General features: G+C 47.7%; 2 protein-coding genes across 8 annotated transcripts in view; both read right to left on the bottom strand.

Annotated features, from left to right (window-relative positions):
• LIMK2 (LIM domain kinase 2) overlaps nt 1-7,768 on the bottom strand; it is a 69,366-nt gene extending 61,598 nt beyond the window's left edge. For 2 of the 6 annotated variants that reach the window (XR_010133127.1, XM_055374241.2), the window contains exon 1: nt 7,520-7,707. Coding sequence is in view for 3 of the 6 variants with exons in the window: in XM_055374241.2 (XP_055230216.1) it covers nt 7,520-7,535 (16 nt within the window). In the remaining 3 variants the exon portion in view is untranslated. Of the gene's footprint in view, nt 1-7,519 lie in introns of all 6 variants that reach the window. The other 4 variants (XM_019018244.3, XM_055374238.2, XM_063704663.1 and 1 more) reach the window with 4 other exon arrangements.
• A 5,479-nt stretch (nt 7,769-13,247) lies between these two features.
• RNF185 (ring finger protein 185) overlaps nt 13,248-16,079 on the bottom strand; it is a 46,415-nt gene continuing 43,583 nt past the window's right edge. For both annotated transcript variants that reach the window (XM_004063331.4, XM_063704866.1), the window contains exon 7: nt 13,248-15,762. In XM_004063331.4, coding sequence (XP_004063379.1) covers nt 15,665-15,762 — 98 coding nt within the window. In that variant the 3' untranslated portion in view covers nt 13,248-15,664. The remainder of the gene's footprint in view (nt 15,763-16,079) is intronic.

The following is a 16,079-nucleotide window of genomic DNA, read 5'->3' as shown; positions in this document are numbered from 1 at the left end:
ACCTCTCATATTTGCAGACTTATCAACAGTGGCTACTGATTGTTAAGAGTCCAGAAAAGGGCCGGGCGCGGTGGCTCACGCCTGTAATCCCAGCACTTTGGGAGGCCGAGGTGGGTGGATCACAAGGTCAAGAGATCGAGGCCATCCTAGCTAACACGGTGAAACCCCGTCTCTACTAAAACATACAAAAAATTAGCCGGGCATGGTGATGGGCGCCTGTAGTCCCAGCTACTCGGGAGGCTGAAGCAGGAGAATGGCATGAACCCGGGAGGTGGAGCTTGCAGTGAGCCGAGATCATGCCACTGTGCTCCAGCCTGGGCGACAGAGCCAGACTCTGTCTCAAAAAAAAAAAATAAATAAAAAAAAGAAGAGTCCAGAAAAGGAGCTTGATTAAGTAAATGTTCACAGTACCCTCAAACAATAAAGGACCCTTATTAGGCGTTTAATAAACAGAAAACTATGTTTTCAGTTATTACTGGAATTTGTTGCTTTTAATAAGTGCAACTGTGCAACGTAAGGTGAGCACTGCAACAAATGTCTCATTATAGGGGTTCTCACCTTTACGACCTTTTCAATCTTGGTATAAAATACATTCACTTTACATTCACTTTATGTATGCTTCTCTCTCCCAACTTAATTAGCAATGTGGCCCTCAAACAAATGTGAATCCACTGGGGCAGGTGCCAAAAAAAAAGAGAAGGAAAATAGACTTGCCTAACCATCACAAAGCTACTGAAAGATGGTCCAGCAGGGACTCAAACCCATGCTCAGAGACTACCATGCCAGTCATATTTTTAATACCCTATGCAGCCTCAGACAAGTTGAGACTTGCTCAAGAACACACAGCTATTCAGTGGAAGGGCTTGGCCTGGTATCCCAGCTCAGGGCCAATGCAGTCCCCACAATGTTCACCTTAAACTTGGTCTAAGAGCTTGGTTTCTGCAAATGAGTCCTTTTTAGGCTTCAAAATGGTGAGAAATCCTCAAGCACTGAGAGCTCATGAGACTCTAATGCCTAGCTTAAATCAACATCCTATCCTTTCATTTAAAAAAATCTTTGAAGCTTCTCACGTTCCACCAGACAATGAGAACCAGGACCAAAACTCAGCCAATTCAGTGCAGCATAAAACAAGTATGGTAACCGCTGGGCCCCTTGGGAACTGGCGGGTCAGGTGTATAAATCCCACTTGTTCTGGGACAAAGCAGAAAGCAGAAGGGCAGGGCAGCAGCTGCTGGGGAACAGCCAAGAGAAAAAGATCACATTTTAATGAAGTGACTATCAAAAAGACTAACAGTAAGGATTAACATTCCTCTAGATACTCTCCCTGTAACCCAAAGGGTTTTCTTCCTCACTAGCTTACCAAATTTTACCAAAAGGAGTGTCTCAGGAAAAAAAAAGATTAGATGATTTTTAAAAGAGCTTTCGAGCTTCTCTAAACCTTAGATTGTTCTTTTGTAAAACGAGGGATCAAGTGATTTCTTCCAGCTCTGAGAGACTGACACCAAACCAAGGGCCTCTCCTTTTTCAGGTTAAGGCACAGACACAGATATCTCAGAAAGTTTCCTTCTTGCTGTTGTTCTCTTCTTCCCTTCTTTGGTTTATTTGGAAAAATTTGTGAGGGGTAAATGTATGTGTGTTTGAAACCTGAATCTGTCACTGTTTGCCTCTGTGTCCTTGGGCAAATTATTTGACCTCTCTGAGCTTGTCTCCTAATCTTTAAAAAGAGGATAATACCACCCGCTTTACACGATTACCAAGTGGATTAATAGAAATAATGTAATAGATGTGAAAATATCTCCCATGGTGCCAGGCACTTAGTTGGATCGATTTGTGACTAACTTCTCTTCCTTCCTGCGTGTGTATCTAGGAAGCTGGCTGGGGAAAAGGTTAAGCTGAATACAGAAACTTCTAAAATCTGAAGGGAAGGTTTTCAAAACAAACTCAGCAAACTTTTTTCTATGTGCCCATGTACAAGGCACAGAGTAGGCCAGGAATTACTGGGGCCCTTGGTGTGTACTCATGGGGTGTGAAGGACATGGATATACACAGAAATAACATGTCAGAGAGGGACAAACCAGGTGCTACAGGCAAGGCAAGCTCAGTACATTAACAAAATACACTGCAGTGACAAATGAGACAGATGGTTCTTATGTCTTTCAGGCCACCCAGACTGCAACTTCCAACCAGAAGTTCACTCAACTGTGAATGAGTAGGCATTTTTTTTATCTGTGGAGGGCCTATAAAAATATCTTTATCAGAGAACTGGTTAACCAATTGATATATTCTCATACAGCAGTTCTCTGCCAGTTGTCAATGATAGAGGAAAAAAACTACTTTATGCCAGGCAATGTCCTAAGCACTACGCAAGTATGAGCTAACTGAATACAAAGATCCCATGAGATCAGGACTAGTCTTAAAGAACTATTATTGTTCTCATTTTACGGAAGAGGAAACTGAAATACTCAGCTAATAAATGTGTGAGCTGGGATTAGACCACAGGTCTAGTCTCCAAAGCCTGTCTTTTTTTTTTCTGAGACGGAGTCTCGCTCTGTCACCCAGGCTGGAGTGCGGTGGTGCAACCTCGGCTCACTGCAACCTCGGCCTCCCGGGTTCAAGCAATTCTCTGCCTCAGCCTCCCGAGTAGCTGGGATTACAGGCACCTGCCCCCATGCCCGGCTAATTTTTGTATTTTAGTAGAGATGGGGTTTCACCATCTTGGCCAGACTGGTTTGAACTCCTGACCTCGTGATCCACCCACCTCAACCTCCCAAAGTGCTGGGATTACAGGCGTGAGCCACTGCACCTGGCTCAAAGCCTGTCTTTAACTACATTTTGGACTTTCTTTCCTGGACAAAACAAATTACAGGCAGAAAGACATGATAAAAAAGAATCCCAGAAAGAATGTTCAAGGAACACTTTAATGAAACCAGGCATTGGTTTCATGTTCTAGTTACTATTCAATGTAAATTAATAGGTAAAATAGTCTAATTCTTTCTACTATATAAAAATAGATCAAGGATGAGAAAGAAGGTAGACTTGTAAGAGACTGCTACAGTTTTAGGTCCTCTCATTGAAATGAGATGTGTGACGGTGGGCCCTATTAGCCCCGCTCAAGGTTACACTAACAAGAAGGCAGCCCTGTTCTGGGAATCAGCTCAGCCTCCAGAAGATGCAGAAAATCCACCATGAATGTGGAAAGCCTAATACAGCCCCTTGATCATGATGGATTTTTATTTAGTTTTGAAATCTTGTGGTCATTTTGGACCCTACCCTGCTCCATCACATATCCAGGACCATCCAAGTCACCCTGGCCTGCCTACGTCAGGAGGCATCTTTTATTAGTTGGTGCCTTCTTCACTGCTACCACTAAGACCTCATCTCAGGGCCCACTATACCCACCTCCAGATTGGTGGCCCTGTGCCCACATCATGAGTCTTCCTTTCTCTAAACCTACGGTGTCTACTGTAGACTAGAAACTTCCAAAATCCTCAGCCTGGCATTAAACCCTCTAGTCCGGTTGCACCCACATTCTCAGCTGTACCTTCCACTTCCTATGAATCTTCCACCTCCCAATCCTTGCCTCTACCACATGTATTTGCTACCCTTTATGAAGACCTGAAACTTGCCTACTTTTGTCTCCTACTCCCAAAGTTTCTTCCCTACTAAGATATCATCTTCCCCACCTTCTTTAAGCCTATTTAAGATTTCTCAAATCTTACCCACTTCAAGAAGTATTCCCTAACCAAAACTGATGGCCACCCTGGATACCCTGCTATTCTTTAAACATGCCAAACACATTCCCTGACAACTCACTTCTTCTATCCCCTTATTCTACTTCACTTCTCTTCAATGGATTTATCCCTGAATATGATGTTCATACATTTACTTGCTGTCTATCTCTCCCCACCAGAACATACACTACATGAGGGAAGGGATTTGGTCTATCTTGTTCCTTGCTGTATCCCTAGGGGCCAAAAGAGTTTGGCACATAGCAGGAACTCAATATATATTTGTGGAATAAATGTATGAAGAGAATTCTCCCTCATCTTTGAAATTCTATAATGTTATCATATGCAAGCCTTATAACAGCTTGTCTTATCAATTTTTTTCTTTTTTTTAAGAGATGGGGATCTTGCTATGTAGCCCAGGCTGGAGTGCGGTGGCTTTTCACCGGCGCAATCCCACTACTGATCAGCATGGCAGTTTTGTTTTTTGCCTTAATTACCTTAACTAGACAGTAAGTTTCTCAGAGGCACAAACTATATATAACTCATTTCCACAAATACTTATTAAGGGCTTACCATGTGCCAGACCCCGTACGTCTTAAGCAGCCTGGAATACTGGAAAGAACACTGCAGAAGTCCTACCTTGGTTCTGGCTCTACCACTAGTTGAGTGACCCTGGACAACTCCGTTTTTTTTCCCTGAGCCTCAGTTTCTTCATATGTAAAACAAGGAGACTATACATTATCTCAAAACTCTCTCCTGGCTCTAACACCAGTTAAAATTTATAAGAGGTAAAACTTGGTCCTGCCCAGTGCCACAGACATCACAGGCACTCAGTAAATATTTGATTTGTTGTTGATTCTCCGGTTACACGAGGAATCTGAGGTGTCTCAGAACATGGTTTGAATGGAATAACAAGTGAAAGTTTAAGTCCCACTTCCTTCTCAGACTCCACAGTCAACTTCATTCTGCTTTTTGTGCTACAGAGAGGAGGAAGCACTAAACTTGAAGTTGGAAAATAGGAACTCTGACCACCACTGCTTATTTAGCTATGGAACCTTGTCATTTCTGGGCCTTAGTCTCCTCATCTATAAAAAAGCCATACTTGGCTGGGCGCGGTGGCTCACGCCTATAATCCTAGCATTTTGGGAGTCCAAGGCGGGTGGACTGCCTGAGCTCAGGAGTTTGAGACCAGCCTGGGCAACATGGTGAGACCCCGTCTCTAATAAAAATACAAAAAATTAGCTGGGCGTGGTAGCACTTGCCTGTAGTCCCAGCTACTCAGGAAGCTGAGGCAGAAGAATCACTGGAACCTGGGAGGTGGAGGGTACAGTGAGTCTGGATTGTGCCACTGTACTCCAGCATGGGCAACAGAGCGAGACTCTTCCTCCCCACCCCCCACAAAAAAATCAAAAAACCATATTGACCTCCCAGCTCCAAGGCTCAAAGGCACTACATGCCTTCCTACCCTAGGGCCTTTTTATGCTGTTTCCTCTGCCTGGAATGTTCTGTGAGCTTTTTTTGCCAGGCTAACTTTTACCTATCTCCAGGGGTCAGCATAAACTTGCATTTTTAAGAAAAGTATTCCCTTCCAAAAAAAAAAAGTAGAGGATGGGCATGGTGGTTCATGCCTGTAATCCCAGCACTTTGGGAGGCTGAGACAGGAGGATGGCTTGAAACTAGGAGTTGAAGACCACCGTGGGCAACATAGTGAGACCCTGTCTCTACCAAAACAGAAAAAAAAGTAGAGAAAACCCTCACCCCTGGTGCACTCTTACAGCACTTATCTCAATTGTTTACCTTAACTATTATAGCATTTATTACAATTGTTACAATTATTTATTCACCATCTCTAGGATTATTAAGCACCACAAAGCCAAGAACTATGTCACCACTGTACTCAGCATTTGGCTAAGTATATGACACAGAAGAATCCAACAAATATTCTTTGAATGAAAGAAAGAATGCATAAACTAATGCATCTAGAGGCTTTATGCCTCTAGACTATTGTACTGTTGAAACCCTTCACAATTTTCTAAGAAACAGGGTTCAAGACAGGCAACCTATATTACACAGCTGTTAGAAAAAGTTACTGGAAATCGGCCGGGTGTGGTGGCTCACGCCTGTAATCCCAGCACTTTGTGAGGCCGAAGCGGGCGGATCACAAGGTCAGGAGTTCAAGACCAGCCTGGCTGATATGGTGAAACCCCATCTCTACTAAATATACCAAAAAATTAGCCGGGCGTGGTGGCGGGCCCCTGTTGTCCCAGCTACTCGGGAGGCTGAGGTAGGAGAATCGCTTGAACCCAGGAGGCAGAGGTTGCAATGAGCCAAGATTGTGCCACTGCACCCCAGCCTGGGCGACAGAGCAAGACTCCATCTAAAAAAAAAAAAAAAAAAGTTACTGGAAATCATTTGAGTTGAAGGACTCTGTAAGCTTAAAAAAAATCTTTTTTAAGAGACAAGGTTTTGTTTTTAAGAGATGAAGTCTCGTTATATTGCCCAAGCTGGTCTCAAACTCCTGGACTCAAGCGATCCTCCTGCGTTGCCCTCCCAAAGTGCTGGGATTACAGGCATGAGCCACCACGCCCAGCCTAAAAAAATTTGTTTTAGGCATTTCCACCCCTAGCTCTCTCCAGAAGTCTGTTATCACCAATGAAGAGAAAATCCCATGCTCCCTTGCTGAGGAAATGACCCACTGGTAGCCCAGTCCTTGCATTCAAGATGAAGGAAGTGACTGTCCACAGACGGAAAGCCAGGAAGCAGGGGACAGATAGCCAGCCCCCCTCCACCTCAATACCCTCTTGCCGCCTCTCCAAAGCTTCTGGACGCTGACCCTGGTGGACCCAGAGGGTGGGCCACCCACACAGGTGGCTGGGAAACATAGGAGACAGAAGGTTCCTGCTGCTGGGGGAAAAGATGGGGAAGGCAGGAAGCTGCAGGGTGGTGTGTGAGGTGGCGGGGAGGTGACTGCAGGTGCAACTAACCCAACTCTGAAGCTACCCTTCACTCTTAGACAACTCTTCCTTCCAGGAGGTGTTTGGCCGAATCCCTCTAGTCTTTAGTCTAGAGAGGCCAAGGGAGCTTCCACAGGATGACTCAGAACCCCAGGTGGCCTACTTTCGCCACCTGTAGCAGAGATCTTTGGGCCCCAAAAAGAATGGTCCGATCTCTCCTTACCCTTAGTCCTGTCCTAAACCTCAAGGGGCTCCATACTCCCTTGTTTTCTGCAAAGAGCTCCCAGCCCCGGGGGACTCCCAGACACCAAGATGCCCGCGAGAAGCCTTGGGTCCTGGCAGGGAAGTCACATCCTCCATTTCCCTCAGAAAACCCAGAACCCGGGGTAACTCTCCTAATTGTCCTGAACCCTAGAGGATCCTGTACTCCTCAAATTCCACAGAGCTTCCACTATAAGAGAACCCCATGCTTTTCAACTTCTTTAAAAAGGGTTAATTTGGGGGTCTGCGGCCGCCAGGTCCCTCCAAAAAGCTGGATTCCTGGCAGAGCCAGAATCTCTTCCTCCCCGGGACCTCAACTCGCGGGAAGCCGCCCAACCCGCCTGCCCCTCGGAGCCCTCTGTCTCCAGGATGCCCTGCCTCCCCATTCCCGGAGTCCCACCCTCCAAATGCCTGGGGAGCGCTGTGCCCACCCCGCCTCCCAGCTTTTCTGAGGAGCTCGGACCCACGAGGACCCAACCAGCCCGAAACCCCCGAGAGACAGCCGGTTTCCCTCAGGCGCCATGGAACCGGACTTCGGAGATAACGGCGGGACAGGGCGGAGCAGCCCTTCCTTACCCGCCAGCGCGGACATGGTCCCGGGAGCGCGGAAATGGGGAGGAGGAGGCGGGGGACACAGCAGCTCCCCTCAGTTCCCTACAACTCCCCTCAGCTCCTGCCGCCGCCGCCTCAGGCGCGGGAGTACCACAGCCCCAGGGGCGAACGGGATGCACCGCCTACGGCGCCCTGGGAGGACCAAACCACACCTGGCACAGGGGACAGCCCGCCGACGCCCCGCCCCGCCGCTCTCCGGCCCCGCTCCCGAGACGCGGCCCCGCCCCCTGGCTCTGGCTCGGGCTCTGCAGCGGCCCTGGCGCCCCCTAGTGCGAGCGGCGTCCCCTCGAGGTGCTCCCGCCGGTAAGGTTGATTCTGCGGGGGCCGGAAGTCTCAACACGGATGACAGTCCGCACCCATCTAGTCGCCCTCATTTACAGATAGGGAAAGTTAAGGATCAGAGGCTAAGTTCGACTACCTTGAAATGGCTTCGCTCATTAGGAGGAGAGCCGGGATAGGACCCCAGGCCTGCTAACTGCCAGTTCAGAGCTCTTTCCAGTAGTGTTTGGAATCAGGAATATTACAATGGAGGAGCCAGGTCTATCCCACAAACAGCTTTGAGGATGGACTTTTCTTAGAAGCTTCTAGCTCAGAGAAACCACTTCTCTGCGCCACTATGAGTAAGCTGACAAGAAATAATCTCTAAGTCAAAGATAGTTGGAGGCGACCAACCAGCATTCCAGGAGCAGATCCTCAGCCAGGCCAATTAGGCTTAGCGCAGGACGCTGGAGCTTGTGCGCCGCATGGGAAGACGAGCACTCCCCTGCAGGAACATGGGCCTACCATTCCCAGGTCTTCCAACCTTTCAAAACATGCCAAAAATCCAGATATTTAGGTGAAATTTGCCACTTTTAAAAAATGTTGGCCGAGCGCGGTGGCTCACGCCTGTAATCCCAGCACTTTGGGAGGCCGAGGCGGGCGGATCACGAGGTCAGGAGATCGAGACCATCCTGGCTAACACAGTGAAACCCCGTCTCTACTAAAAAATACAAAAAATTAGCCGGGCGTGGTGGCGGGCGCCTGTAGTCCCAGCTACGCGGGAGGCTGAGGCAGGAGAATGGCGTGAACCCGGGAGGCGGAGCTTGCAGTGAGCCGAGATCGCGCCACTGCACTCCAGCCTGGGCGACAGAGCGAGACTCCGTCTCAAAAAAAAAAAAAAAAAAAAATGTTGATAGCATCAAAAAGTTCTTAAAATGCCATGTAGACCAAATGAAACACACCTGGCCACTAGATTTGCCCTGTGGACTGCCAGTTTACAATCTTCTATGAGGAGGAGGGATTACAGGACTAAGAGTTAGGACAGCTGACTGGGTTATGGCAGCTGCTAGCTGGCTGAGTAGCTTTGAGAACCACTTCCGCTCATTAGGTTTGGAAGGAGATTGGGGTCCTCTGTGTGATTTAGATATTAATACATCATCAGCCAGGCCAGCTGGTCCCTGATGACCCACCCTCCCATCAGATTCTCTCACGCTGGGTCTTTCACAATTGTCATTTCCTTACATCAGATTTAGATCACAGGAAACGTGTCCAAATGACCAGAAAGAGGATGGGGCCCAGGGAAATGGATTCTGTCCCCCCCACCCCCACCCCTGACCAAAGACAAAGTTCAACCCAGCTGCCTCTGGTTCCAGCAGTTGGGTAAGCAAAGGCAAAGGCAAAGACAAAGGCGAGCACAATTCTCTTTCTTCCTGCTCTAATTCAAACCGGATGCCGGTCAGATTTTTCTCTTCTGGGTGTGGCAGGTGGCTCACGATGTCCTGAGTGTGCACAAAGTGCTGGGGAGGAGGGCTCTGTCCCATTTCCGTTAATTCCTGGGAACTCTTTTCAGTACTCAGTTTTGTAGTTTCTGAGGAAATCATTATAGTAAACACAAGATTGTGTATTGAATTAAAGTGACAGGAATCCAGAGACTCTCCTGACAAGCTGCCTCATGGCTAGCAAACAGGGGACAGGGACTTTCCCCATCTTTCCTACAGAAAGATGTAACACTGTATTTTCCCAGGCAACAAAGCACTGGCATCCTGGGAACCAAAACCTCCTGGGTGTCTTCCCTCTCCCTCTGTTCCACACCAAGGCACCCAGGTCTATCTCTTCTCCCTCCTCATTCTCTCACATTCCACTTCCTCCTACCTCCAGCCTCATGGTCTTCACCAGCAGGGAGTTGGGGAATAGCCAAGTCCCCCAAGTTCCTCCCAGGGAAGTTCAGGCGACTCTGAGAAACACAAGTTGAAAATGTAATGGAAGGGAATAGCTTTCTATAGAAATGCTATAGCCAAGAGATATATTTTTAATATGGACCCAAAGAACATTCCAGAAATCACTTGTGAACTCAAGGGGGACTTCTGGAGGGTAGAGAAAGCCTGGGCAGGGAGTAGACCAACTGAGTTTCAATAGCACCCAAGTTACCTGTCCACAGTTTGTTTCACTGGCCATAGCTTGGTCAGTCCCTAGGGCCAGATCCTGCCAGCCGCCTCACAGTCAACTCTCTGAGCCTAGGATCCTGAAACCTGGACCTTGAAAAACAACTCAAGGTTCTGCCCTCTTGAAGGTACTGGCCCACTGGTACCCAACCAGACTTGCCCAGTGTCACTTTCATTTGCTTCAAACTGAGCCAGTCTCTGCCCTCCCTGAATCATCCTACCCAAAACTGACTGGTTAATCTTCCGAAAGTATGTTTCTGGACCTGTCATCTCTCTGTTCAAAACCCTTCAACAGCACCCCACTGCCTACAAAATAAAAGCCAAACCAGCCCTCATGAGCTGACTACATCTCACCCTGCAGACTTGTCTCCCTATTCCCTTCACTCCAGGACTCTGCTTTTTCCTGAGCACATCCTGCCTTGCGCCACCTGCCATTCCTACAACAACCAGCTCTCCAGGTTCTCTGTAATTTTGTGCCCCACTCTGCCCAGAGTGCAGTCTTGTTTCTCAACTCTAAATGATATAGTGGCATCTATAACATCACAAAGTAGGACTACCAGACATTAAGTGCCTCCAGATAAGACGCACCAAGTATATACTATCACCTATGACGTAGTCTTACAAAACAAAAATAATAAGCTTGAATCTGGTCAAGCTTCTAGATCTAACAACCAACTTACAGGAAATACATGGAGAAGAGGAGCTTAATAACATTTCCATGAGGCAAATAGCAAAAATGATGCTGGGGGAAATGCAACAGGACAAATAACCTAGTTTCTTTAACAGATAAACTGCAGAGTAGAAAAAATTTCATAGACAGGCCAGGCAAGGTGGCTCACCCCTGTAATCCTAGCACTTTGGGAGGCTGAGGCGGGTGGATCATGAGGTCAGGAGCTTGAGACCATCCTGGCTGACACGGTGAAACCCCGTCTGTACTAAAAATACAAAAAAAATTAGCCGGGCGTGGTGGCGGGCACCTGTAGTCTCAGCTACTTGGGAGGCTGAGGCAGGAGAATGGCGTGAACCCAGGAGGTGGAGCTTGCAGTTAGCCGAGATCCTGCCACTGCACTTCAGCCTGGGCGACAGAGCGAGACTCCGTCACACAAACACACACAAAAAAACACAAAAAATTAGCCAGGCATGATGGCATGCGCCTGTAGTCCCAACTACCAAGGAGGCTGAGGCATGAGAATCGCTTGAACCCGGGAGACGGGGGCTGTAGTGAGCTGGGATCGCATCAATGCACTCCAGTCTGGGCGGCAAGTGAAACTCCGTCTCAAAAAAAAAAAAAAAAAATCAGAGACAAATAATAGCAATGTATGAAACTGATTTGGATCTCAATTGAAACTACACAAGTTATGAGACAACTAGGGAAATCTGAACGTGATTGGATATGATGATTTTAAGAAATTTTTTAAAGGTATTTTGCTTTTTTTTTTTTTGAGATGGAGTCTTGCTCTGTCGCCCAGACTGGAGTGCACTGGTGCGATCTCGGCTCACTGCAACCTCTGCCTCCCGGGTTCAAGCGATTCTCCTGCCTCAGTCTCCCGAGTTGCTGAGACTACAGGCGCCTACCGCTACGCCTGGCTAATTTTTTGTATTTTAGTAGAGACGGGGTTTCACTATGTTGCCCAGGTTGGTCTCAAACTCCTGAGCTCCGGCAATCTGCCCGCCTCACCCTCCCAAAGTGCTAGGACCACAGGTGTGTGCCATCGTGCCCGGCATATTTTGCTTGTTTTTAAAATACTTGAGATGCATATCGAAATACTTAATAAATGACATGACTGGGGTTTGTTTCCAAATAGTTCAGACAGTGGGAGAGGAACAGTGTGCGGGAGGTATAGATGCAACAAGACTGATCTGAGTTGATAGTTACTGGAGTTGGGTTATGGCTACACGGAGGCTTTATTGTCCTGTTCTACTACTGTTTTTTTTTTTTTTTTTTTTCCCATCGAAAACAAAAACCTAAGGCCGGGCATGGTGGCTTACACCTGTAATTCCAACACTTTGGGAGGCTGAGGTGGGAGAACCTACTGAGACCGGGAGTTCCAGGCTGCAGTAAGCTGTGATCACACCACTGCACTCTAGCCAGGGCACCCGAGTAAGACCCTGTTTCTAAAAGGGTCTGTTGCCCTGGCTGGAATGCACTAGCATGATCACAACTCACCGCAGCCTTGACCTCCCAGGCTCAGGTGATCTTCCCGCCTCAGCCTCCCTCCCGGGTAGCTGGGACCACAAGCATGCACCACTGTGCCTGGCTAATATTTTTTATTTTTGTAGAGATGGAGTCTCCCTGTGTTGCCCAGGCTGGTCTCAAACTCTTGGCCTCAAGCGATCCTCCCACCTCAGCCTCACAAATTGCTGGGGTTTGTAGGTGTAAGCCACCATGCCTGGCCTAAAATTAAAATCTTTCAAAAAAAAAAAAACAAAAAAAAAAACCTGGTCTTTTCTCATTGGGCTTATGAGCTCCTGAAGTTCCCTCACCTTTGCATTCCCCACTGTATCTTGGTACTATTCAATTTGATAACTGTTAGATCAAAATCTAAGAGGAAGAAAAAAAGCTCTTTTCAGAGGAATTACCTGTAGCTCTGGCATGTTGGGGAGCCTGAGGCTAGGCCAGATTTGTAACCTCAGCAACATCTTCCATCTCACACTACACCCTGCTACTAAGGAACCTTAGGGAGGGACACACCTTCTGCTCCAGAGAGCGGACTTGGCTGAGAGCCCACCTGCCCTGTTACTAAACAGATGGAGAGACGCTGACAGTGAGTAACCTATGATTGTTCTAAAGGCTCTGATAAGTGACAAGCTAAGCTCTATTGTGGCAGCTTGTCACTTACCAAGCTCAGGAATGCCATGTACTTGTCAGGACTGGGGCTGCCTGTCAGACAGGTTTTATCTTGGGCAAGGCTGTGTATGAAGCCAGGCCTCCAGCCTACATTTATCATCTCTAATTATCAATAGTCGTTTAAAGACTTTCTTTCCTTTTTTGTTTTTTTTTGAGACAGTCTCGCTTTGTCACCCAGGCTGGAGTTCAGTGGCATGATCATAGCTCAATGCAGCCTTGAAACTCAGGGCTCAAGCAGTCCTCTTGCCTCAGCCTCCAGAGTAACTAGGACTACAGGCATAAGTCATGCCCAGCTTCTTTGAAGACTTTCGTTCTCAGTGTGACATTACGGAGGATGCACAGGAGCCTCCGTGAGGGCATACCAGTGTGACTACTCCCCACCCGTTCACCCTCCACGACACAGACAAGAAGTCCAAGCTCATGGTAATGTAAAACCATTTGTTTAATTCTAAATCAAATCACTTTCACAACAGTGAAAATTAGTGACTGGTTAAGGTGTGCCACTGTACATATCATCATTTTCTGACTGGGGTCAGGACCTGGTCCTAGTCCACAAGGGTGGCCGGAGGAGGGTGGAGGCTAAGAACACAGAAAACACACAAAAGAAAGGAAAGCTGCCTTGGCAGAAGGATGAGGTGGTGAGCTTGCCGAGGGATGGTGGGAAGGGGGCTCCCTGTTGGGGCCGAGCCAGGAGTCCCAAGTCAGCTCTCCTGCCTTACTTAGCTCCTGGCAGAGGGTGAGTGGGGACCTACAAGGTTCAAAATCAAATGGCATTTGGCCAGCCTGGCTTTACTAACAGGTTCCCAGAGTGCCTCTGTTGGTTGAGCTCTCCTGGGCTCACTCCATTTCATTGAAGAGTCCAAATTATTCATTTTCCTACCCACAACTTTTCATTATTCTTCTGGAAACCCATTTCTGTTGAGTCCATCTGACTTAAGTCCTCTCTCCCTCCACTAGTTGGGGCCACTGCACTGAGGGGGGTCCCACCAATTCTCTCTAGAGCAGAGACACTCCAGAGGCCCCTGCAACTTTGGGGATTTCCAGAAGGTGATAAAAAGAGCACTCTTGAGTGGGTGCCCAGGAATGTTTAAAATCTATCAGGCACAGTATAAAGCTGGTGGTTTCTTCCTACCAAGTGGATTCGGCATATGAACCACCTACTCAATACTTTATATTTTGTCTGTTTAAACACTGAACTCTGGTGTTGACAGGTACAAAGGAGAAGAGATGGGGACCATGAAGAGGGGAGGGCTTCCCTCATCTTCCTCAAGATCTTTGTTTCCACAAACTATGCAGTCATAATTGAGAAAAATAGGTGGGGCTTCCTACCATTTGTTGGTTATTGCTGGGGTTAGCCAGGAGCAGTGTGGATGGCAAAATAAGAGAGAGGCCCAGAGGAAGCCCATCTCCCCTCAGCTTTGGGGTCTCCAGAAAGAGGCTGGATTTCTGGGATGAAGCCTAGAAGGCAGAGCAAGAACTGTTCCACCAGGTGGACAGTCCTACCTGCTTGGTACCATACTCCCTCAATAAGATTCAGAGGAAGAAGCTTGTGAAACTGAAAATCAAATCAAGGTATTGGGAAGAATAATTTCCCCTCGATTCCACAGGAGGGAAGACCACACAATATCATTGTGCTGGGGCTCCCCAGGCCCTGCCACCTGGCTTTACAAATCATCAGGGGTTGCCTGCTTGGCAGTCACATGCTTCCCTGGTTTTAACACACATACAAGGAGTTTTCAGGGAACTCTATCAAGCCATACCAAAATCAGGGTCACATGTGGGTTTCCCCTTTCCTTGCCTCTTCATAAAAGACAACTTGGCTTCTGAGGATGGTGGTCTTCTGCATGCAGTTGGGCTGACCTGACAAAGCCCCCAGTTTCCTGTGGCAGGTTCTGGGAGAGGATGCATTCAAGCTTCTGCAGCCTAGGGGACAGGGCTGCTTGTTCAGTTATTACTGCCTCGGAGCTCCAAATCCCACCAAAGTCCTGACTCCAGGTCTTTCCTAATGCACAGTAGTCAGTCTCAGCTTCAGCAGTATTCTCGGCTGTATGTTCTCTGGCAGAGAGAGGCAGATGCACATAGTTTTAGGGAGAAAGCTGATGGGAAATCTGTGAGTTAAGCCACATGTCTCACCAGGAATAATTTATGCCAGGAAACCAGGAAGTCATTCAAGTTGTTCTCTGAGGCCAAAGACACTGAGCAGAGCCCAGAGCCAATAAAAGATCTTTGAGTCTCTGGTGAATTCACGAAGTGACCCCAGCTTTAGCTACTGTAATTATGATTTTTATGGGACAGCAATTTCTTGCATCTCTACAGAGGAAGAAGAGGGGGAGTGGGAGGGGAAGGAAAGAGAACAGAGCGGCACTGGGATTTGAAAGGGGAACCTCTCTGAGGAGCCCCCACTGGCTTCAGAGGCAACTTACCAAGGGGTATTTAAAGACATGAAAATTTCCAGAAATACCATTTGGTGCATCCCTTTGTTTCTGTAATATTAAACTCAGGTGAAATTATACTCTGACAGTTTCTCTCTTTCTGCCTCTTCCCTCTGCAGAGTCAGGACCTGCAGAACTGGCTGAAACAAGATTTCATGGTGTCACCCATGAGAGAGGACTCAATGCCAAGGCCTGAGGTTATAGGGTGTTTACAGCAGTGGCGATACTCAGGGGTCATCGCCAACTGGTCTCGAGTTCCAAAGCTCTGATGAAGAAACAAGACTCCTTGATGTGTTAGTGATCCCACTGATTCCAGGAGTCAAGATTAGCCAGGAAGCCAAACACCAGGAGTTGGGGTGGCACGTCACCAGTCCAGAGCCCTGCCACGGATGTAGGCAGGAGCCCAGCATTAGGCAATCAGGAGCCAGAACATGATCACCAGGGCCACAAATAGGAAGAGGCGTGACAGGAACTGCTCATCCACATACTGGGGTGTCCCAGGGACAGCTGGAGAGACAGAAGGGAGAAAACAGGCTATTAGAACACTGCAGCTATGCACACTGCCCACTCAGGCCAGAAGTTGACAGCATCAATCTTTATCTCTACAACATCAGAATCCTACACACAAAAAGATTTTTTTTTTTTTGAAATGTAGTCTCACTCTGTTGCCCAGGCTAGAGTGCAGTGGCACGATCTCAGCTCACTGCAACCTCTGCTTCCCAGGTTCAAGCGATTCTCCTGCCTCAGCCTCCTAAGTAGCTGGGATTACAGGCGTGCGCCACCAAGCCTGGCTAATTTTTGTATTTTTAGTAGAGATGGGGTTT

Source organism: Gorilla gorilla, chromosome 23 (genome assembly GCF_029281585.2).
Source record: "Gorilla gorilla gorilla isolate KB3781 chromosome 23, NHGRI_mGorGor1-v2.1_pri, whole genome shotgun sequence".
NCBI classification, from domain to species: domain Eukaryota; kingdom Metazoa; phylum Chordata; class Mammalia; order Primates; family Hominidae; genus Gorilla; species Gorilla gorilla.
Note: the sequence above shows the minus strand (reverse complement) of the source record. Positions and strands in the feature narration are given on the sequence as shown.